Source organism: Accipiter gentilis, chromosome 2 (genome assembly GCF_929443795.1).
Source record: "Accipiter gentilis chromosome 2, bAccGen1.1, whole genome shotgun sequence".
NCBI lineage: Eukaryota > Metazoa > Chordata > Aves > Accipitriformes > Accipitridae > Astur > Astur gentilis.
The window spans coordinates 37,365,795-37,389,470 of record NC_064881.1 but is presented as its reverse complement, the minus strand read 5'-3'; the positions used below and the strand labels follow the sequence as shown (position 1 = coordinate 37,389,470).

The 23,676-nt window shown below is 34.7% G+C and overlaps 1 protein-coding gene across 3 annotated transcripts in view; it reads left to right on the top strand.

Annotated features, from left to right (window-relative positions):
- The window catches only part of CSMD3 (CUB and Sushi multiple domains 3), a 767,893-nt gene that overhangs the window by 473,645 nt on the left and 270,572 nt on the right, over positions 1–23,676 (top strand). For all 3 annotated transcript variants that reach the window (XM_049824473.1, XM_049824463.1, XM_049824457.1), the window contains 3 exons: positions 3,833–3,949; positions 10,947–11,162; positions 11,782–11,970. In XM_049824473.1, the coding sequence (XP_049680430.1) occupies positions 3,833–3,949; positions 10,947–11,162; positions 11,782–11,970 (522 nt within the window). The remainder of the gene's footprint in view (positions 1–3,832; positions 3,950–10,946; positions 11,163–11,781; positions 11,971–23,676) is intronic.

The following is a 23,676-nucleotide window of genomic DNA, read 5'->3' as shown; positions in this document are numbered from 1 at the left end:
ATTTAACTGATCCAAAGTCAGAGATACTAATGTGCTTTGCCAGCCTTCCAAAGTCCCCAAGAGGGAAAAGAACATAATGACAGTTTAGCAGAAGAACAAGTGAATAAAAATGGACCATGAATGAATTTGGGCTAGAAATTATGAGACTATTTCTAGTATTGGAAGACTGATTTTCTATAACAGTTCTATAGTAGCATGAAATAAGGCCTGAAATGGAACTTGAAAATTATACGAATGACACAAGTGCTCGCATTACAACTATTTGTGTATTTCAGGGATGAAGCGTGGCCTGCATCTCTCCCGCTGAGACACTTACGAGTAGCCTGAATAAAGGTTCTAAAATTGCTTGGGCCAAAAATTATTTTCAAACTACATAGGGCCATTTTCTAAGCTAGGTTTGCTTGCTGTCACTCTTCCTTATGACTGGTCATGTTACTGAGCAAAATGAATGCCGTTATGACCATTTATAATAAAAGACAGTGTAAGTAATCAACCCAACACTGTAAGGATTTATTTGACCCAAAGAACTGGCTTAGCCACTGAACTCCACTGTTAAATTTCAATCTTCATTCACAGTTATCCAAAACTTGCTTTTTAAATTGTCACATCATTTCTGATCACCACAATGCTGTAGTTGTATGTTATACTATACATCCAGGTATCTATCTGTGCTTCATACAGTCACTTCTCTATTTTGTTCTCATTATTTTTTGTTATTTTTATTTTTATTATTTTATTTCTCACTATTCTGCAAACATAGTAATGGAGGGAAAAAAATTAGGCATGTCTTGACGCAGCTTCTCTGTTTGCATAACAAAGAAATTATTAATTAGTGTGTTAGCAACACGGTATTCCGTTTTCCGCATTAGAACACCCAGATAGCGCTTCAGTTATTTGCTTATATATTCACTCTACTTTTAGTCTCTGCTAGCCTCCATCTCTGTATAATCAGATAAAGTGAAAGACAGGTTCCTTGTAGAATCTGGAAAAATGTGTGGAGTTTATCTTCTTCTGTTTTTATTTTCATGTGTTTCTGTTTTCCTTTGCACTCTGAAAAAATGTCAGATACTAGTAGTGATATTATATGCTTGGGCTGTTTGCCATCTTATCAGGACCAGTGCACATTTTATATTTCAGATCTGTCAACTTGGCTTTGTTTTGTAAAATGCTGGTCCCTTGATGCCTTTTTTTGCCATCTGCTAGCCTTCATAGTGTTACACTGAGTGCCTGATGGCATGCCATGGATGTTTTGTCACCATTTGCATTTCTGAAAGGCTTTCCAAACACCCATTGTAAAATACATTTGTTTGGGCTGTTTCCCATGATTATAAAAACCGATTGCATTTTCTTATTTATAGGGATGACCTAAGGTATGGACAACGTATGTAGTTACCATCATAAGCTCCAATAACATGCTGTCATAGCTTTGATTCTGTTTTACTGATGTCTAAATATAACAAGATCAGGTGATAAGTGGACAGTGGTTACCTTCATTGTCTCTTCAGAGAAGTGAAGAGGAAAATCAGTATGCTGGGAGGTTATTGCCCTGTGCCAACAGTTATGAGATTGGGTGGTTGTAGTCCTAGAATGTCCTGTTTTAGCCTATGGTACTGGATCTGCAAATTTCCAGCTTACAACTAGGCCAAAAAGGATAGAAAGTTGGCAGGAGAAATAGCTCACAGAAAGAAATCATGAAGCTATGCAGACAAATAAACATGTTTAAAACAGAAATGTGGTTAGTTAGAACAATCAAACAAATTTAGCTAGGCAAAATAGGGTGACCTTCATCCTAGGATATAGGATGAAGTTCCATTTCTTGGAATGTACACTTTTTATTCAGCGCCTTAAAGACAGTGATGGTGTGCAATGGAGTAACCTCATTATGAAAAATTATTTACCTTTATGAAAACATTCCTCAGTGCTACCGAAATGTCTGAAAATGCATGTATTTCCTTGAGACAAATATCTTCTTATGTACAGGGTAAGACAGAAGGTACATTCTGGATATTCTCTAGATTCACTGTATGGCTTATCCTCAAATCAGTTTTGAATGTACTTCTACAGGCAGAAAATAATGACCGGTCAACATATTAATTCTCAAATAAATAGCATTAATAGCAAAAGCAAAGAGAGGTCTAACTTTCATGATTTACTCCATCAATGTGTAGCAGAAATTGTCATAAGTAGGATAAATAGCAAGATACAGTAGAATAAGTGGCACGACGTAACAGATTACTCACAACACCTTTCTCCTGAAGAAATATGAAGATGTTTGAGCACCGTTCACATACTGAAAGGCCAAACATCTCCCACCTTTATGATCCGTACTGCCGAGTGCCATGTTGGTAGCTTCTGCTGATGTTACAGGAGGAGTAGGAGCAGTTAAAACCAGGTAGTGCAGGTGGGGCAGCCTCTCTCAGAAAGAGGAATTGCTCCTCCAGCCTGTCACCCTCGCTGGGGTGACAGCAGGCTGGGAAGCACAGACATGAGCAATAAGTGAGCAAGAGCTTATACAACAAGGGGGAGAGGGATTGCTAGTTGTATCGACTGGAATTGCAGACAAATAACTGCCATTTACCTATCTCCCAAACTGCCTTTCAATGGCTTTAGTATCTGCTAAAGAGAAAACCTGATTGTTAAACGTGGGAGTGCTGCATACTGACTTAGGTCAAGGTGCAGGCTCAGAGAAACTATGGCTGACACCAGTAAAAATTCTGAAAGCACACTGGTTGAGAGCTTGACTACTGAAGGCTGAAAAGGGACAGTTTGTGTTAATTCCTTTGGAAGAAATGCAGTCAACTTTTCTAAACCAATCTATAATATTTTACTTAAATCTGGTGGCAGTAACATAGTTTACTGTTTTTTTGTATCCTGGAATATTTCTACAAAATAGTTTTGGTAATGCATACAAATCAGCTAAGAAAAATGAATGGACTAGATGTCTTTTATCTTGATGAAAAAAAAAAAAAGTAGAAATACTCATTTGTTTTATAATGTATGCCCTTCTGAGATAATCTATATTCAGAGAACTATGATGTAATAACTTTTCTTGGTACTGAGTTTTAACCATTGTTATTGATAAAAGATAATTCTAAGGTATTAGAGCCTCTTCATTACTAAAAATTACTCAATTAATTTAGTATTTCAAAAGCTCTGGAATGGAAAATTCCCTATTAAACTGTAATAGTGAATTATGAAGATATTTATGCCAGTGTTGTAATGATTTAATTTTTGTATTTTGTATTAATTCGAGCTGTAATTTAATTTTTATATTGCTTAACTACTGATTACCTTTACAAAGTCACTACTGATACTACAGAAAGACTTATATTGGCAATTGTCATTATCACTTGCATTATGGATATAGATGCATATCCAATAATTAGACACAAGAAAGCATGTCATGCTTCCCTGCAATAATATTTTCAGTCGGTAATTCTTCAATAGCAAGATCCACTCTATGCCGTTTTAAGTCTCCAGCCTTAGCTTCTGGCTAAAGTGATATTGCTTGGCTCTGTATCTTCTACCTTCATCTTCCTGCTGAACTTGTGACTTTCACAGTTTCAAGAAAATGTGGGAAAACAGCTAAGGAAACTCGCTTTTTATTTTCTTAGTACCTATTAAAACACATCTTAATTATTCACTGATACTATTTCCTTTCATTTTGTGTAAAAATGGGCTATAGTTATATGTGAAATTGCTAAATCATTTGACCACCTATTTTTAAGTAATTTTAAAGCTAGAAGTTTTTAATTAATTGTTTTCTTATATTTTCTCTCATTTGTAAGTTTTATATTAATTATTTTACTATTATTTTATTTGTTATTTCTAGCTTTATGTGGTGGAGATGTTAGAGGACCTAGTGGAACAATTTTATCCCCTGGCTATCCTGATCTGTATCCAAATTCACTGAATTGTACATGGACTGTGGATGTTACCCATGGAAAAGGTAAATAAATCCTTTTCTCTTTTTCCACCTTTTTTTTTAATATGTATGTGCAGTATTCTGTGCTACACATACAGATCTAGGTTAGCAGCAATGAACTAGGAACTGAGCTGCTGATTTTTGGTTTTGCTTATTTTTATTGTAGTAATTCCTAGAATTCCAGAGGTAGACTGGGCCCTAGTGCTTTCTGCAGAACGAAAAGTCCCTAAAAGTTTATAGTCCAAGTAACAGATAGTTGGACGAGTGCACAATAATTCATACAGGTGAAAGAGGATGAATGCTTTTTCTGTGTTGATGAGGAAATGCCTTATCTTAGAGAGATTAGCTGGAAGTAGTTACTGATATTTAGACTTGGTATTGACAGAAGAGTCTGAAGTGAAGACTTAAGTGAAGATGTTATTCTTATTATGGCGTAAAAAAAGAAATTAAGTTAATGAGAGGGGAGTTGTTTAAAAGATTGCTTATTATGCTAAATTTTACATTATCACTAGCTGTCAACAAGGAAATGTCAGAAAGAAAAGTCCTATTCTTTTGAAGAAAAGAAACTGTTTCAGCTTACTAAGACACATTTTCAGGGTGGCAGTGTATAAATGGCAGTTTAATATGCATTTATGGATTGAATAAATAATATATATTAGAAAGAAATGTACAGGGAAAAATGATAAATAATGGAATCCTGTAAAAACATATAGGGAGGTAAGAAAGAATTATATAATGACTGATAACAGAAGCTGAGGGACAGGAGACTTTTAAGAAAAGGGTGGTTATTTGTTGAAGGCAGATTACAGGATAAAGATAGTGGTTTTAACTCTTCTCTAAGAAAGGATCTTAGTAAGAGTTATTTCAAAGAAATATAAGACACACAGGAGTGGTTAGAAAATGCTTAGGGCAGAAATGGAATTTGGGATTTCCAGGTAGCAAAATTTCCTTGAAATAGCGTGTCCTAGTTGATTTCAGGTGAAAAGTTTGGGGACTAGATGAGAAGGGATGGGTCAATTTTTTAGATTTTTGTGCGTATTTTATTTTAAATATAGGAGTGACTGCATGGTACTGTTGTAATGTGAGTGGAACGAGCTAGAGAAGCATATGAGTTTAATGTTAAGGAAAGGAAAGAAATAGAGATAGGTGTCATAAGACAAACTGCATATAAATAGGGTGAGGTGATAAGACCATAAAAAGCAAAACTGCATATGTAATACTGGAAAGAATACAGAAAAAAGAATGAAAAGGAGAAGAAGGAAGGCAAATTCAATTCTGATTTTCATCATTTTTCTCTGTGAGGCATGAAAAATGTGACAAAGTACGCTGATGGTATATTCCTCTAAGAAAGAGTTATTGATAACATAAAAATAAGACTTCCCTCACAGAGAATTGTGCTGATCTGTGGTCCCCTTGCTCTATTTTGTACAAATAGTGTGATAGTTCCTCATCTACATGTTAAATCACTCTGACTGGATGTCCCGTTTAAAACTCCTTGAAGTGTTAAAGTGGCAAAGTGTATCTCTCAAAATTATTGCTCCAGCTATTCCACAGTCTCTTTTTACTACCAAATTATGCCATTGTGTCAATATAATTTGCTTGTAAGTATCCACAGTGAAAAAGCATTCGGAAATTACTGAGCCTACATCAGATGCTACATTTGTCTTTGTTACCTCGAGGTATGATACACAGCTTTTAGAGTTGCAGGAATATAAGGTACTGTGGATCTTTTGCAAAGGAGAAAGTATGTGGGAAGAATATAACTGTTCTTCTGGATAAGCAAGAAAGACTGACAGAAAGTGTAAGAAAACTGTTAGCCCTGTAGTAATTTAATTTGCACCCTATCTGAAAAGCCTTTGGATAATCAGCCTAAGCTTTATAATCTGTTCATAGAAGAGAAGGAGCAAAGACAGATAAGAGTTTAGCTTCATGGAGTAACACATGACTGAAAATTATGTAAATTATACAGTAAACATGAGCCCAGATGAAGCCATATTTTTCAGGATTCTTGAAAGACATTTTATTAACACTTTCATCTTTCTTAAATTAAAAATGGGATTATGGAGGAAAGTACGTGGAAAAAATTAAGTTTTAAAAATTAAGTAGGCTTTTTGTTATTTATCTTTTTTCTTGAACCCTCAGCTAGAGAAGTACGTGAAAATTAGGGTAAATAAAAGCAGAAATTCTCAATGTGATTACATTTTATGTGAGGCTATTGAAAAAAACACCACATATAATGAGACTCCTGAGAAAACAAAAATACAGAAAATGTACAGGGAAAGAGAGTAGTAGTATGAACATACACATTTATAAGCACATACACACTGATACGTATATATATACACACACATATATCGATATAAGCACATTCTTATTTGTGTCAGTAAGTTTTATATTATCTTATGGAAATGTTACTAAGGAAAAAAACATATTAAATATGAATGCTATGTTGTAATTTGACTTGGGCATTTTGATTCATGCTACTGAAAGGTCTTCTGGTAACAATTTAAGAGTGAGGATTTGCTGTGAGTAGGAAATAGGAAATATTATATGAACTTCTTATATTTTGTTCTTGTTGGCAAAAAGGTGTTAATACTTTAAGCTCCTCCTGTAGTACTGCATGAGGAAGATAGCTCTCCTTTTATGATGATAAGCCACAGGCTTACTTAATTTAAATTTAAACTTCTAACAGGAAAGTTCTATGTCTGAGTAAGCTAGTCCATTGGGCCACTTCTGTATTTAATGGACAAATGCATATATCTTCAGGATATGAGTCATCTCACCCTAAAAAAGTATCTAAAGTAGAGGGAATGAACCATCCTCTGAAGGTGCCTATTCATCTCTATCATCTAATGTCCAGTGGGTTTATATAGCGCCCAGATGAATCATCCATGGGGAGACTGAGTGACTAAATTTTAGATAGTTACCATTTGGGAAAATTAATCCCGTAAACATAAATGGTTTATTTTAAAGTGAGGGAGATAACCTTTGTTCTGGAAATCTCATTTTCTGCTCTATTTCATGTCTAATATAATTTCAACTTCAGAATCTCAAGGAGTATCTTCTACTGGCCATTAATTAGTGATATGATCTTTTAAAAATAATTAAAGTTTTTTTTAGCCCCCCCCCCCCCCCCCCTTTTTTTTTGACAAAATTTGGTAGTTCAATGTCAGACTGCCAAGAAAGTGTATATAACTTGTAGCTCCAGAATGCTGTGGGGTATTTTTTTTAAACACACATCTTTATGTTGCAGCTTCATAATGCTGTTACATAATAGCAGTCAATTACACACATATGTTTAGTTAAAATCTGTATTTTACATCTGGATATGTTGTATTGTTAAGAAAGAGTTTCTCTGTTTGTACATACTATCTTAAATAACATTATCTGCAATATAAATATATATATATTTTAATTTTACTGTTCATTTCTGTCTAAAATCATAGAATTCTGTAATGATTTTTCATTTATGTTCATGTGGACCACATTATGATTTTGAATGTCCATCAAAACATGATATGATTTTATTGTATTTTTTAAAATTTTGTTAACTAGGGAGTGGAACATGCACTTTAAATACAGTTAAATTGGTATTATTTATGAAGAGGAAAGGAAGCCTCTATCATGACAAAAAATATTGTATTTTGCCTGTGGTTAGCATGCAATTCAATATATGGTGAAGTGAAATTTGTGGAGTATCAATGATATATTTTAAACCATTTACTAATAGAATAGTTAATTTACCCATCCCCCCAACAGTCTGGATTGTAATATTGAGAAATTGCATTAGAGTGTTATGTCTTCCTGTCTTCATTTCAGATTTTAAATATTCCTCTTATAAAGAAAGTGGCATGTGAGGCATAATGAGGAGGAATCTACCTGAACTTACCATTTAAAATTCTTCTCTGGAGAAGACACAATCTGTCACACAGCATATATTAATGTGATTAAAATATTTTCTGAAGAAAACTAAATTGTACAGCTACTGCTGGGATATACCTTGGGGTTTTGCTTAGAAATGTCATGGCAATCTTGAAAATTGATTGAAACATTCCCTTGAGTTAAACCGTGAGTTTGGTGTTTGAACAATACTCAGTGAAGCTCAGCTGTGATTCACAGGAATTCCATTATTTTGGGTTACTACCATAAAATTTTCTTTGGCATTTCTGATTTTATTGTTACAGTATACATGCATGTGTAAAAAGGGCCAAAATTAATTTGGAGTGCAGTAAATGCCATAAATACGGCCTGAATTTCAGCCTCATTCTGTATATATCTCATTTTTCTCCTAAGAGCTAACTTTTCATGTCAGATCAACACTGTCTCTTATGTAAAAACTATGATTAAAAAATTAAACCATTTAAGAGTTTATCAATCTCAAAGCTAAATTTTTAGGCATTAGCTCAAAAGACATGTAACCTAAACTTGATTCCAAAATTCAGTGTGATTTTTGCCAATTTATTGTCACACAATCTAGGAGAATAAATAGGATGCTCAAAGCAGATGAATGGCTTTGCTCATATAATTATTAAATTAAGAATTTTTAAAATCTAGAATATATATCTTGGATTATCTAATTTTGTCCTGTGCATAAAACACAATCCCATCCTGTAATTTCTATATCAGTGCTACTAAGCAAGGGTTTATCAGGATCCGCAAGCTACAGCAAGTCGGGGGGGGGGAGGGGGCAGGTGTGGAGCAATAAGAAGAGAAGAAGGTATCTGCTTGAAAAAGCTGAACAGTTCTCCAGTCTCTTTGAAGGGAAGCACAATCTAGAGGTCTCTAAGATCCAAGGAATTACTCTTGTTTCTCCCATTTGTGTCTCCATCTGACAGCAAGACTACGCATGTATTCCAAAGATGCCAATATGTACATAGGCATGTATGGCTGGTCACATAGACTAACATGGACAGAGACAAGTGTCTTTATTGGCACACACAGAAACGCCAACAGCACCGAAACAGACAGGGACACCACAGGCAGCCAAATCCTATTTCTCCAGCTGGGCTGATAGGAACAGGAGTTTGCTAGGAGTTACACAGACTCACACATGCACACGCACATACCCGCACACGACCCAGCACTTGGCCCCCAGATCCCACTCCCTCCAGGTGCTGCCTCCTTGTGACTGATGGCCCTTTTTCCAGGTGTTGGCCCCTGACCTCATCCTGCCCACCAGGCAGCCCATCCTAATGTTCACTAGTGGTCACACATGTGCTCACACTCTGGACAGAGGACACACACACTAAATAGTCAGGAACAGAGTTTAAAATGAACAGAGGACAGGCTGTGATCGTTCGGTTCAGGGATTAGTAAGAGGGATTAGTTCAATTTTCCTGAACTTTTTTCTCCTTTATCCACCATGATCCCTCCCCTTACCTGCCTTTGGCCCTAAACATCTCACAAAAAGTTTTGCAGTCTCCAAATACCATTTAAAAATCTCATATTAAGTTTTACATAATCTCACAAATTCCCTCAAATACTCCACAGTAAATTTCTAATTTCCATGAGACTCAAGATAATCTTCTTTCCCCCATTCTAATCAGTTACTAAGTTCTGGTTGAACTGCTACAAGATTACAGTGATACATTCAATGGCCCATCAGTCATAAACTTAAGAGTTCCGGTCTTTGTTAATGTCTCCACTAAATACTGTTCAGTAAAGCTTCTGTATGTGTCTATATAATTTATTAGTTCCCTCATTTCTTGTCTTTGCTTGCTATACTGAAATGTCCTTGAATAGGTATCCTCAACTAGGTATCCTCATAAACCAAGTGTCCTTACATTCCAGATACCCTTACAAGCCATATTTACTAGGTGTGATTGAGTTGCCTTAACATAAATGTCTAATGCCATTTGAGACAACCTCAGGGATCCAATGTATTGTAAAAAATACTACATGAGAATTGTACTGAGAGCTTCTAAAGCTGCACGTGAAGTCTAGGAAAGAAAACCTCCAACACCTAAAGGGGCATGAGGTTCCTATGTTTAAACAGCTAAGTCAAGCACAGTATATCTAGCTTCAGTCTTGGACTTTGTTACCATTTGGAAACTTCTTGCAGGGTGGGGGGAAGTAGAAAGGGGAATTATTTGTTTGATCTTTGATTAAATTATGTCTACTATTAAAAATCTGTTGTCCATGAGAGCAGCCAAAGATCATTAATCTTCATATACTATGTTAATCTTCAATCACAACTGCATCTTCCTAAGCATTACATCATTAGATATATTTTACAGAGCCTGATTCATTGGTTTATAACTTACACAATAAAACTGAAAATGCTATTACACTAGAGGTCTCAATAACCACTTAAGCTAGCTAATGTCTTCTCCTGTTTCTTTTTCTTGACTTTTCTGTGCATTCTACCCAAAGATCATGGTCTAACTCTTAGTTACAGAAATGCAGAAAAAGTAATTTAATTGTCTGCCTTGACTTTTAAGTCTTTTTATTGCTATTGTGTTCAAGGATATATCTTCCTTTCTAGACGTGTGATTTATATCTGATGGTTTTCAAAGAAACATACTGTTGACATATGCCACATCTTATTAAGAGACCTCCCTTTTTGGGGGAGGAGGTGCTGCTATTACTGTATGTGCCATTAGAATATAATGTCATTTATGTTATAACCTTTCCTTTCACTGCTGCTATACAAGAATACTAGTGACTGTAAGAAATAAGGTTCAGCTTTCCTGCTCTGCCATAAACAGTTTGTAATTTTGAACATACATAATGGATCACTGGATTTTACATAAAAAGGCAAGCATATGTCTTAGAATTCTATAAATCAAGCATCCATATTTTGCAGCTAAAGGCAAAAGTAAAAGATAGTGTCAAAACAAAAAGACTGGCTACAAAGGAATTTTAATACTAAAATCAGGAAAGATACTAATTTTTAGAAAAATTGGATTATCTTCATTTTCTGAACCATGATTCATAATGAAATGCATGAATTTAATCCTTGGCTTAATTACATTGATGCTAACAGTGTGATATGTAAATCTAATTCTCTTTTTTCTAATAGGAGTGCAGTTCACCTTCTACACCTTTCATTTGGAGGATCATCATGACTACTTACTAATAACAGAGAATGGCAGTTTTACACAGCCATTAGCACGTCTGACTGGCTCAGAGCTTCCTTCACCAATCAATGCTGGTCTCTATGGAAATTTCAGGGCTCAGTTGCGCTTTATTTCAGATTTTTCAATATCATATGAAGGATTTAATATTTCTTTCTCTGGTAAGAAATACTTGCGATACCTGGCTCCTGAAAATGTTTTTTTCAGTATTTTATGTAAAGAGAAAAATAAAAGTTTAAAATTGAAGTGATTTTGATGAATACATATACTAAATCATAAAATTACATAAGTTGTTTCCTAAGCACAACAATTTCAAAGCAAGCAAACCTGTGTGCCTCTGTAGACACATTTCTTCTACATGACAAATAAGATGGCAGTAAACTGTAAGACACATTATCAAGCGAGGGGAGGAAACAGAACTAGTCTAATTTCAGTTAGTGAAATTCCAGATGAGCCCAAGTGTCAATTATTTAGGCTTTTATGCTATGCCATTGTTTTCATTTGTTTTATGTACCTGAGACATTTATGGCTCCTACAAGAGTGATAAAGTGGTTTGTGTTATACACCTTAAAGATGTTGTGAATGTATTCATTAGTCTTACTTTTTAAAGTAGCATAATTGCCAATTTAACATTCAGGCATTCATTTTGTTTTCAAATCTGAAATCTGTATTGATAGTCACGTGGAAATATACAGAAATTACTAGACTGCAAGATTATAAATATGACTGATAGAAAACACGTTCTCACTCATACAAGTTGACTTGCTCTCTTGTTTTCAGAGTATAATCTTGAACCTTGTGAAGATCCTGGGATCCCACAATTTGGTAATAGAATAGGATTTAATTTTGGAGTGGGAGATATTCTGACATTCTCCTGTTCATCTGGATATCGTTTAGAAGGCGCGTCAGAGATTATTTGTCTTGGTGGTGGCCGACGAGTATGGAGTGCACCTCTGCCAAGGTGTGTGGGTACGTGGTCAGCTGCTTTCATTTGCTTGTATGTGTAGTCATTGTCCATGGATTTGCAGATTTACAGCATGGAAAAGCATGGTAATACACCTCTTTTTAATGTAATCTCATATTCTCTGTATCTCCTTAGTCAAATTTATTTAATCTTTTCTTAACATATTTAGTATTAGAACTATTGGTGGACTTCATATTCTATACTTGAAAGCATTTCAAATTGAGGGTGCAATGCTTACTCTTCCTATTTTGATTAATAGGTTAGGAAAATTGAGTATTAATTTAAAACAGCATTTGCCAGTTCAGATGCCTAATAATTGACTCATTTTTGTCAATGCAAGCTTCCAAGTGATACCTGTATTACAAAATTATGTAAATGTAGTTAGAGAACTTAGACCAGAGTTAACTTCATAAAACTAAGTCCATGTATGGGAGTGTGGTCAACCTGGGCTTCCTATGTAAATTACAGAACTATATCCTCAGAATACCCTCAGAATACCCTCCGAACAGTTGTTCTGGTTTTAAAATGATGGCTAAGATAACTGACAGAAAACACTTTCTGATGGTTCCTAACACTCTCCACTCATTGTAGAGGTAGTCTACATGTGTAGCTTTGACTAAAAACCTAACTTTTAATGGCTAATATTGTCTGAGCTCAATTCTTCCTAAATGTCTTGATTTTCAGTTCTATTTAGAACTGTTAAAACACCACCAATAAAATCTCTAAAAAGTGGGATAGTTACTTAAGTATCTGTATTTATTTTATTTATTTAAGAGTATATGCTATAGGGAAAGGTTTATATATCTTTATCAATGTGCATTTGAAATATTTTTTTTCATACTAAATTATATGAGAGTAAAACATAAGTTTCTTACAGAATCTGATTGTATAATAACTATCGACTGATTATGTGCTTGCTTTTACCCAGTGATAGTTACTGTATCATAGTTTTCATGTCCAAACTATTCCTATGCTTACCTTGGTATAACAAAAGTTCTGAATTTGGCATATGCAAAAGTGACATTTATGTATCTCTCTACAGAAGAGATGGTTTAGAAGTTGAGTCAGTGTAAAGCATGAAAAAAGTTATTTTTGTGAATTTTTGGTGAATTTGTAACCTTAATAATAATGAATGCATGCACAGTTGTGAAGACAGGTTAAATTTTAGTAATAAATTTCTGGAAGTGTTAGTATACTGAAAATGAATGGGTAAATTATCAGTAAAGAAGAACTTGCACAGAAGCATAAATGAAAAAAACTGCTATTTAGTTTTCATGACATTTACAATTGTGTGTTGGGGGGGGGGAGGGGAGAAAAGCTGGAACACAAGGTGTAAATTATTTTCCAGTCAACCTATTTTATCTTTGAAAATGGAATAGTGTCCACTAGAATTACTTAATCAGCTATATTCCCCCCATAAATATCAAGCCATTGCCAATTTCATTGTTAATTTATATGCCATAATAATGAAATTCAAATAACTGGAGAGTTGAAATTCCTGTTGACCACTTTTATTGGATTCAGAAATTCACATATTGTTACTGTCGCTCACGTTTGTCATTCTCTGCCAAAATGATTCATGAGCTTTAATGCTTCTGATATCGTATACACTTTCACATATACACAATCTCACGTGGGAACCAACCACTGTTCATAGTATTTGTGTTCAGCTTCTCAATACAAGAATACAATACAAGAAAGACACAGAAAAATTGGAACAAGTTTGGTGCTGTGCCACCAAGATGGTTGGAAGCTGGAGCACTGATCCAGTGCCGAAAGGTGAGAGAAACATGTCTTTTCAGCTTGGAGAAAAGACAGCTTTGCGAGAACCTAATAGCAGTTCTCAACAGCTGTGAGGAGATCATTAAGAGGATGGAGCAAGGTTCATCACAGTGGTTTATGACAGAAGGATGAAAGGAAAAGGCATAAATCGAAATAAGAGAGTTTCAGACTGGAAATAAGCACAACCTTTTCACAAATAAAATGTTGAATAGTGGAACATACTGCCCAAAGAGGTTGTGCAGTCTCCATCCTTGGAGATTTTCAACATCCAGCTGGTTAAATCCCCCAGCAACCTGGTCTAACATCAGCATTGAGCCTTTGAGCAGGAGGCTGGACTAGGGACATCCTCAGGTCCCTTCCAACTTGAATTTGCCTGTGTTCTTGATCCTACATCCTCTTGATAGGTATAGTTGAGTCCCGTGGGTCATGATATTTCTTCTGTTGTCTTAGTAAATGTTCATAATGAATACCTATGCATTGTTACATACCTTAGCTCTCTACTTTCACCTGTGTCTTGGTCCTTTGATAGTGCAAGTTGCATAATTTTTAACTCATTCTATGATCTTCTCGTATGTGAACCATTTTGTTTTCTTTAAAACAAAATCTTGTGGATATAACAATAGTTCACTACAGAACACCCTTCCAGTAGGTGATATGGGTAACACTGCACTAGTCTTCATCCTGTTTGCCAGTGGAGTCCTCCTAACAGCATTTTTGTTGACATGCATAATCAAAGCCTGTTTTGTACCATCGATCACTTTCATACCACCATGCCAATCTTCATGTCATATTGCACATTTGTGTAACTTCATGCAACAAAAAACCCACTAGTATTCTGGATGTATCACTGTTCTTAGATAATTTTGGATACTCTGAACACAGGAAAAATTATAGTTACACTTTTGGGCCACAGAGGCACCACACAGAATCTAGAAGACACCCCAAAACATGTTAATATTTGTTACAGACATGCTTGGGCTTCTCTAGACAGACTTAGCTCCAAGCAATGTAGATGGACACCATACTTCACCATCTAGCCTGAGAGCCAGGTATATCTGCCAGGAGTGGATGCATTTAGCAGTGTAAACACAGGTAATGTGACCAAAGTGCATCATTAGCATATGCTAAAAGTGCTAATGACATGATGGTCACAGTTGTTCTAGTCCTGTGATGAGAGATAGTATTTGAGGCCTTCAGAAAGAGTATGAGAATAAACAGGGTGTCAGAACAACTGGTGTTATCTATGACTGGTTCCTAGTTCACATGCTCTTGATGTTTAAGAAGCACAGAGGTTAGGACCAGTAAGAATGAATTTTTCTGGTGGTGTTTGTATGTCATTCATTGGCTGCAAATGGACTTTACAGTACGTTGGACTACTAGTAATCCTCAAGTTGACTAAATTAAAAATCTGAAAAATCAATGGAATCATAAATATTTTATGAAAATTCTTTAAACAGGAAGAGATTGAATTTAATACGTTAACAGTGCTTTATACTATTTCCCCCCCCCCCCCCCCCAGTGTTTAAAATTCAGTGTGATTTGGGTTATCAGATCCCTTAGAAAACTTGAAATTCGCCATGCAGTTAAATAAAATAATCCTCCTTTTGGTAATACATGTTTATAGATTTATGTATTCATTCTCTATTTTCGTTATACATATCAGTTATTTTCCTTTCCTGAGAATTTGACAAGATTCATAGTTCATTGATTTCTTTTAGAATTAAACTTAACAGATTTTACCAGAAGTTTAATGCAAAGGTGACTTAAATGTGTTGTAACCTTTAATTTACAGAAAATAAACAATAACATGGTAGCTATGGCAATATACGTAGTCTATGAACTAGCCATTTCATATTTTCAATGAGTTATCACAAGATGATCTTCTACTGTCTTTGCTGTATTTCTGGTGCCACGTACTGAATCAAAAGAACAAGACCAGCAATAGAAGGCACATTTCCCAAAATGTGAGATAGGTCTGCTTGATGTGGTGCAGAAATTCTTGGAAATGCAGACCTACTAGACTGCCAGTAGACAGAATGTTTAAGAGTTAGTAATTATTCTCTCTGTAATATCTTTGAGTACAGACGAAACCAAACTATGTTGTCTATATTTTTGAAAAGAGCTTTTCTACCTATTTCATCATTATGTCATGCATATAATAATGGCCAACTAAAGGTCCAAACTACTAAGCATACTGTCAACATTTGAAAATTCTCAGTTTGTATTATTATTCTCTGACTTATTCCCAGTATAGTTTTATTTCCGTTGCAAACTGAGGAAATAACAGATTGTACTCTTTTGTATATTCATCTGTACATCATATATACATACATACATTTTTTTAACTGGCCAAAACTCTAGGTAAATTGTCGCTCTTCTCATCTACCTCTTTTACCATGGACAGACATAGCAAATGGTTAGCCCATCAGTTAAAACGGTCTTCTTTGTGGGTCAGAATTTAATGTAAGCATTCACCCAATACTCTAGGTCCTCTAACAAGAAATAATGATTTAGATTTTTCATGGAAATTACAGAGAATTAATGGATAAAGAAGAACGCACTAACTTTTTTCAATAACACTTAACTTTCATGGGAGGTTCTATGAATTTGTTATTAGTTAAAAAAATCTGCAAGAAGAAAAAGTTTGTTAGCAAAGAGCATGCATGCTAAAAATTGATCATATAATTAAATTAATGTTTCAAATTTTGTATTAGTTCTGTCTTGCTTTAATATGTTCATTACTGATCTGCAAGTGAACTCTATGATAGCAGTTGATTAGAATAGATACAACCAGAAGAAAGCTTTGAAGAACCTGAGAGATGTAATAAGCTAGATGAATGAACAGATAAACTGTATGATAAAATAAATGTAAGTTTGATAAATACCGTGAGAAGAAAAAAAAAAAAAAACAAAAGAAAAAAAAAAAAAAGAAGACTCATTGCAGTTATACTTTTCAGGAATTCTAGATTAGTGTCATTAACTTAAGAAATTGATTTAAGAATCACTGAAAACAAAATAAAAATTATATATTATATGGTAATTCGTATAGAAGACTGGGGACAGACTGCTTGCAATAACTTGTACTTTCATCTGAAGTATTTCCCAATTTAGCTCCATAAAAATACTATAGAGCTGGTAGGAGTTCAGAGAATGGCTAGGAAGAAAGATAATGAGCTTGTACATGTTTTAATATAAAAAGAGAGATGAAGTAAAACTGTTAGAAATAAATAATTTTCACTTCAACATTAATTAAATTGTGGAAGTAGTTCTGGTCGATGTTATAAAGAAATTTAAAAAAACCACAATTGTAGATGTCAGCGGATAACAAGACTATTTGGAATTCTTGCCAGAACATTTATCAAGGTTCCCTTTCTGGATACAAAGAAGACCAACGTGCCTAGTCCTGAACAGAGTAGCCAACCATTAGAAATTTTAAACCAAATAATTTGCCAGTGAATTAGAAGTTGTTTTTCCTCCCCTTACTCAGAAGCTGGATTAATAAATTATATCTATTAATATTATTATTATTCAATTTATGAAGATATTCTTTTTCAAAACTGAATTTGAAATTACAATTTAGTGAGATTTTGAAATTAAGAATTAATACATGAAAAAGTAATGTTCAAATAGCAAATATTTGTTACTGAATTTTTAAAGCTGAACTGCTGTCCTGGTTTCGGAATCAAGTGATGGCATTACCTGAATTCCATAGGGTTTGATGTTGTGCTGGAACAATTTTTATAACAAGTCTTTTCTACAAATGCAGAAATATTTTCCATATTTCCGTTTATTTAGATGGTTCTGTTAAATGACTAATAGTTTCAAAGTTGATAATCTGTTACAGAATTAATACTACCATTTGTAAATCCTGATGAATGTGATAATTGCATTCACTAGTTACATGATTGGTAGCGGTTCACACAAATACATTTGTATGTCTTGTTCATATATCTGTACAGCATTCCTAATATCCTGAAGTTACCTTTATAGTAAATGCATGTATTCTCAATAGAGTTAAGAGTCCACTATATGATTCAGCTCATTTTGAGGTAGATGTCTATAGCCAGTCGTGAATTGTATTACTTTTGTTTCCAGCGTATGTATGGTAGTTTTAGTTAACTAACAAACAATGTTAACATACTGTCATTGTTTTGTTTTGATTTGATTTGGCTTTAGTTGGCTGGTTTTTTTGGTGTCTAAATGAATGTTTCTTTTCAATATATCTAGAGTCATGTAATGAATAATATTGTGAAAAATCATAACAATAGTTGAGAAATTGATCACATCATAATTCAATTCTGAAAACTTTTATATTTATTTAAATATATGCTGTCATGATTAGCAAGTAGTAATATCAAATACTCTATCCTGTGAAAGTTAATGTTTCTTTACACAAATAACTAAAAATGTGGAGGAGGGATGTTTTATTCTTGGGGGAAGAGGCAACTGTTGAAATAAAGTATATTTAATGTGGTCTTTCCACTTCTCTCTTTAGCTACTTCCACATGTTGAAGACTGATGCCTTGTTTTGTATCAAAACATATCTATTGTCAGTCTTTTCAGATTTGTGGTCTTCCTTGCCTCTTGCCTCTGGAATTTCTGTACTTATCCACTTACCTATCCTTTTAAGTGAACTTCCTAAAGCTCAACACATTACTCAAATCTGAGGCCTTACCACTATCAAACAGAAGAGACACAGACAGTACTCACATTTATATATCTTAATCTCATGTTATCATAAGGAAGCCAGCCATACTGGTGGCTTATTCAAAGTTTTTGATCTACTGTTAGTCCTTATATCTTGCGTGCAGTTGATTACTAATCATAAAACTTTTCATTTATTTTATTGATTTTTTTCTTCTGCTTATTCAGGCAAATTCCCCAATTTTTCAAGAACATTCAGAAGGGTATGTTATAGGAGAAGACAAAAGAAGACAAAATAGTAGTAGGAAATTTTGCACTAAACTAATTTTTTGAGACTGCTTTATTTAGTGCTGCATATTTTTAATAGTCTGAATAGTCTACGAAATGACTGGCATAGTCTGAATGTTATAGGATCTTAATCTATGTGATGGGTTGTCCCCAGCCGGCAGATGAGTACCCAACCCAGATGCTTGCTCGCTCCCTGCAGTGGGATAAGGGAGAGAACAGGAAGGTCAAAAGCAAGGGGAAAAAAACCAAACCACAAACTTGTGGGTCAAAATAAAGACAGTTTAATAAGTGATGGGGGAAAAACAAGAAGAAAAAAAAAAGAAAGAAGGCATGCAAAGGCAGTCACTCAGACTGATGCCCAGTCGATCCCCAGGCAACAACTACTTTGAAAAAACTCCCACAGTTTTATTGCTGAGCATGACGCTATGGCATGACCTATCTCTTTGGTCAGTTCAGGTCACAGCTGTGTCCCTTCCCAGCCTCTCACATGCTCAGTGGTGGGGCAGCATGAGGAGGCCTTGAAGCTGAGCAAGCACTGTTCAGCAACAGCTAAAGCATTGGTGTCTTACCAACACTGGTTTGGCCACAAATCTACAACACACACTATATGGGCTACTATGAATTAACTCCATCCTAGCCAAACCCAGTACAGTCTGTTAATAAATAGACATATCTAATGGTTAAAAAAAGAGTCAAGAAACTTTAAATTGCTTGCTTTGAACCTCAACATAGACAGTGAAAAAAATTCTTTTTTGATACTGAGCAATAGATTCTCTAAAAAATACTTAAAGTAAGTATGAATATTTGTTCACTTTTAGCTTTTTCTAGAAGCAAAATCTAAGCTGTGGATAGTCCTAAGTAATAAACATTTTCAACAATATATTAGGGGCATGTCTCCAGCTTGTGGTACAGAGCACAGGTGTCAGGTGTTAAGTTTGTGAAGGTGTCAGGTGTTAAGTTTGTGAATATGCAGTTCAGTTATTTTCATAAGGTTGTAGCACCCCTGAACTGGTTTTGATGCTTTTGGAGTTCAGATGTCTCTGCCTAGTGCTCTTTATAATTTTCAATGCAATAGTTAGCTTAAAAGAAGCATTTAAAATTCCCTGTAACTATGTTATAGACAAGAACAAACAAGAGCAATTATTGTTGCTTTAAAGGGAAAATAATGAAAGAAAAAAACCAAAACCTTTTTCTGATAATCAATAATGGAACAAAGATGATCAAAGACCTGTAAGAATACTGTCATTCCTTAGTTTCATGTTTTCTTTTCATACTTTATTCAAATAATAACCAAATGCAGTGTTCATATTCAGCACACACACTGCTTTCCTGGAATTACCTCTATTTCTATTGAAATGTTGAAAGTAATCTCTTTTATGCCAGGAATTCTCATGTCTTTCTTTCTCTCCCCTACCCTCTTTTGTTTTCTTTTTTCCTTTCTTTTCTTCATTCCGTTATAAGGCTGCCCAATAGCCAAGTTGCATTGCCTTTCATTGTAACTGTTACGTCAGAATTTCTATGTATATGTAGAGAAAATAATCTAGTCTCTTCATAGCTTCCCAACTGTGTAGGGCATTTCCTCTGGCTTCCTCAGGGCCATACAATCTTCCAGTCTGCTAAACCTTAGCTGGAAGACACTGACTTTAAAATCCATTCATTTATGTCATGTCTATTGCATACTTTTCAGATAATATTGTATATGGATCTTTGCTGGTAAAGATTTTTGCTAAGGTGATGTTTTTTTGGTTTTTTTTTTCCTGTTTACCTATGTAGTTTCATTGCCAAGCTAGAGTTAAGGTACTTTTCAGGGAATACCTGGGGAGTGAAAAATAGAAATGTCTGAAAGGTTATATTGTATGACAGAAAAAATAAACTCAGTGTTGAACTGAAACACAATTATGTAACCAATGAAGTGAAGGTACTACCATAGATACGTCTGCAGTAATTGCAAAGTCCCTTAATTAGCAGGAGAGCCATTAGCTACACTCTCTACATCTTATTCCATATTGCCATTAGAGTCCTGCTGCATAGCTTTATCCGTTTCTGTGCATACACAAAATTTAAGGCAAAGGTTGTTTTATTATTTTGGGTTTGAAAAAGTGTCCTTTTGCTAGTTTTAACTGAGTTTTCTTTTAATATGTGGAATGTTTTGGCAGCATGAATTCTCAGTTTAAGGTCTGTGATATTGACTTGTAAATGTGTCATTGATTCCTCTCAGAACAAATTAATCCTAATCTTTCTTTTGCTTATCAGAAGTAAATTTATTCCTTTAAATATGTCTCTTATCTTTTCTGAGTATGTTATATTTCTGTTATTTTCTCCAGGGATAGGATATCCTGAACAAAGCAAAGTACAGCCATTGAGGGCTCACTGTCTATTAGCATAATGGCATTATAATGTGATAAGCACTTTCTTAACATTTCTTATGTATTTTAATATTTTACATAAAGTTTTAACTATTCCTGTTCACTGTGTAGAAATTTTCACTAAGTTCCAACAGTTGTCAGGTTATTTTGTGTTTTGGTTTGGTTGTAGGGTTTTGTGTTTTAAAGTTGTTTTGTTTGTTTGTTGGTTTGTTCTATGAGAATGTTGTAGTTATTTAAAGGCAAATTGTGCACATTTGTTGTTTAAATTCTAATACAGAAAATGTATTTGTTAATATATTTTACCTTGTTAATACTAATGCAGCTCATTTGTCATGCTATTTCTCTATCCTCCTTTGGTTGATTGCAGTGCAGGAGCGTGTTGTTTAAAGAATATGGGACTCCTCCCCATTCTTATCAGCTGGCACTATTAATTATGAAAAATAATAGTAATAATGTAAATAATTGTTTCTAATAAGGATTTCTTTCTCATTTGTCCATTTCAGTAGAAACATCAACTTGATGTATAATTATGTGTAGGTCTTAAATACAGGACCTTCCCAAATCTGAGAGTAGTGTCTTTCATTATAACATAAACAATGCAGAGAGAAAAATGCCAAAAAAGTATGTGCAAAGTATACTGAAAGTAAATTTAATACGCAGACAGCCACATGAATCTTTTGATGTTCAGATCAACTCTGATGTAGATGCATGTACTACAGTGTGAGAGACTGAAAGAGTTAATGTCTCAAACATTGTGGTGGGGGAAGTTCTACAATACATAAGAAGAAACTGCAGTTAGTAATTTTTGGCTCTATGAAAGGAAATCTGGTCTTCTGGAACAATGTGAAAAAAAGTAAAAACCACTATTCTTATGACTGAAGAAGACAATGTTCCTTTCATTTTCTTCACCAGCGTAGCGTTCCCTGTATTTAACTCTTTCAGGATACCGAAACCACCTGGAAAACTTTTGATCACCTCATAACTCAGGTTGTTCAGGGAAAGAATGCTTCAGTCACAACTGAATCCTTTCAGAATTGTGTTGTTATCCTCTGTTTTGCTATCTTGTTTTGACAAGAGTCTGTCTTCTTGCTTACATCTGCCATCAGTTGAGGAGATAGAACTTCTGAAGATTAACAGTTTTATAAGAAACAGTTTGTTGAGCACTGAATTTAGATACATTTTCTGAAGTGACCGTTGATTTGCAGTCTACTAGCACTTTTGGTTAAAGATAAAATCCTTCTTACAATGCTTCCACTTACACACCCACTCAAGCTGTTGCAATGCTCTTACTCTCCCAACCAAGAGACATCTTTTCAAAATACAGAAGTGCTATTTCTAGCTCTTATCTTTTGATTCCAAGGGATTGTCTTGAAGAAAACAATGTCTGAATTTCAACCTGTAGCAGTATGTCACATTTTATTGTTTGCTAATTATTTATAGTGAAGATTTCATCAGCTCAATTGTGAGAAACTTTGCAAAATTCTCCTAATAAAGCATTTTTTTAAAAAAGCCATTCATTGAAGAATTGTTTTCAAATGGTTAAATTACCCAAACAGATTCATTTCATTCCTTGGTTACAATAACAATGGCACTTTACAGGATTACAGAATTTAAATGCACTAATAATCAGTAGTTTAAACTCATCTGTTTTATTATGGAAATGTGCAATGAACACACATTCATAACCAAAAGCATAACAGTAGTTTCTTATAAATACCTCATTATATCAGTATTTTCCTTTCATTATTTTTCTTTGAGTTTTTGTTTATTTTCCTTTCTAATACTGAAACGATTCTATATTTCTGCTGAAGTCCAGAAACAGTGATTTACTGCAATCTTAGTGTTACATCCTTGTACTTTATATGAGGCTGAATTAAAATCTTTGTGGAAACAGCTGGCTGTTGGAATATTCTCCCTATTTCTTTTTTTTTCCTACAAGCAAAGTGTGTAGGGCAGGTTCTAAGTTTCAGCTGAAATAAGTGGATTTAAAACAAACAAACAAACTGTCTCATTAAAACAACCAGAATTTCATCTCTGTTGAATAGGAAATGTTACTAAAATGAAACATTAAGGAAGTGCAGAAATGTTAGTAATTTCTGATAAAAGCTAAGTATGTTTTTAAAGGATGGTTGCAGACTTTCTGTTCCACTGTGGTTATTCTGTTATTTCTGAAATACTGTTTTGTCCCTTCTTTTCTCTCTTCTATATTGCCCTCTTTATGCATTTTCCCTTAATTTTATCCTGGTTTGCCTCTTCAGTCTCTTTTTTTCTGTCACCCACCATAATGGCTGTTAAAATTCTTTCCCGAACAGTTTAAACAAAATACTTGTATTATTTATATTTATTCTAATCTTAAGAACTCAGTTAACATTTTTTCCCTGACACTTTTTTACTCAGCGCTTAACTGCACATAGAAGTAGTATGGTTTGTTTTGGGTTTGTGTGGCGGGGTTTTTGGTAGTGGGGGAGGGGGCCGCAGCGCCGGCTCCTGTGAGAAAATGCTGGAAGCTTCCCCGGCTCCAAGTCGGACCCACCTCTGGCCCAGGCCGAGCCCGTCAGCGTCGGTGGTGGCGCCTCTGGGAGAACAGATTTAAGAAGGGGAACCTGCAGCAGAGAGGGGAGTGGAATGTGA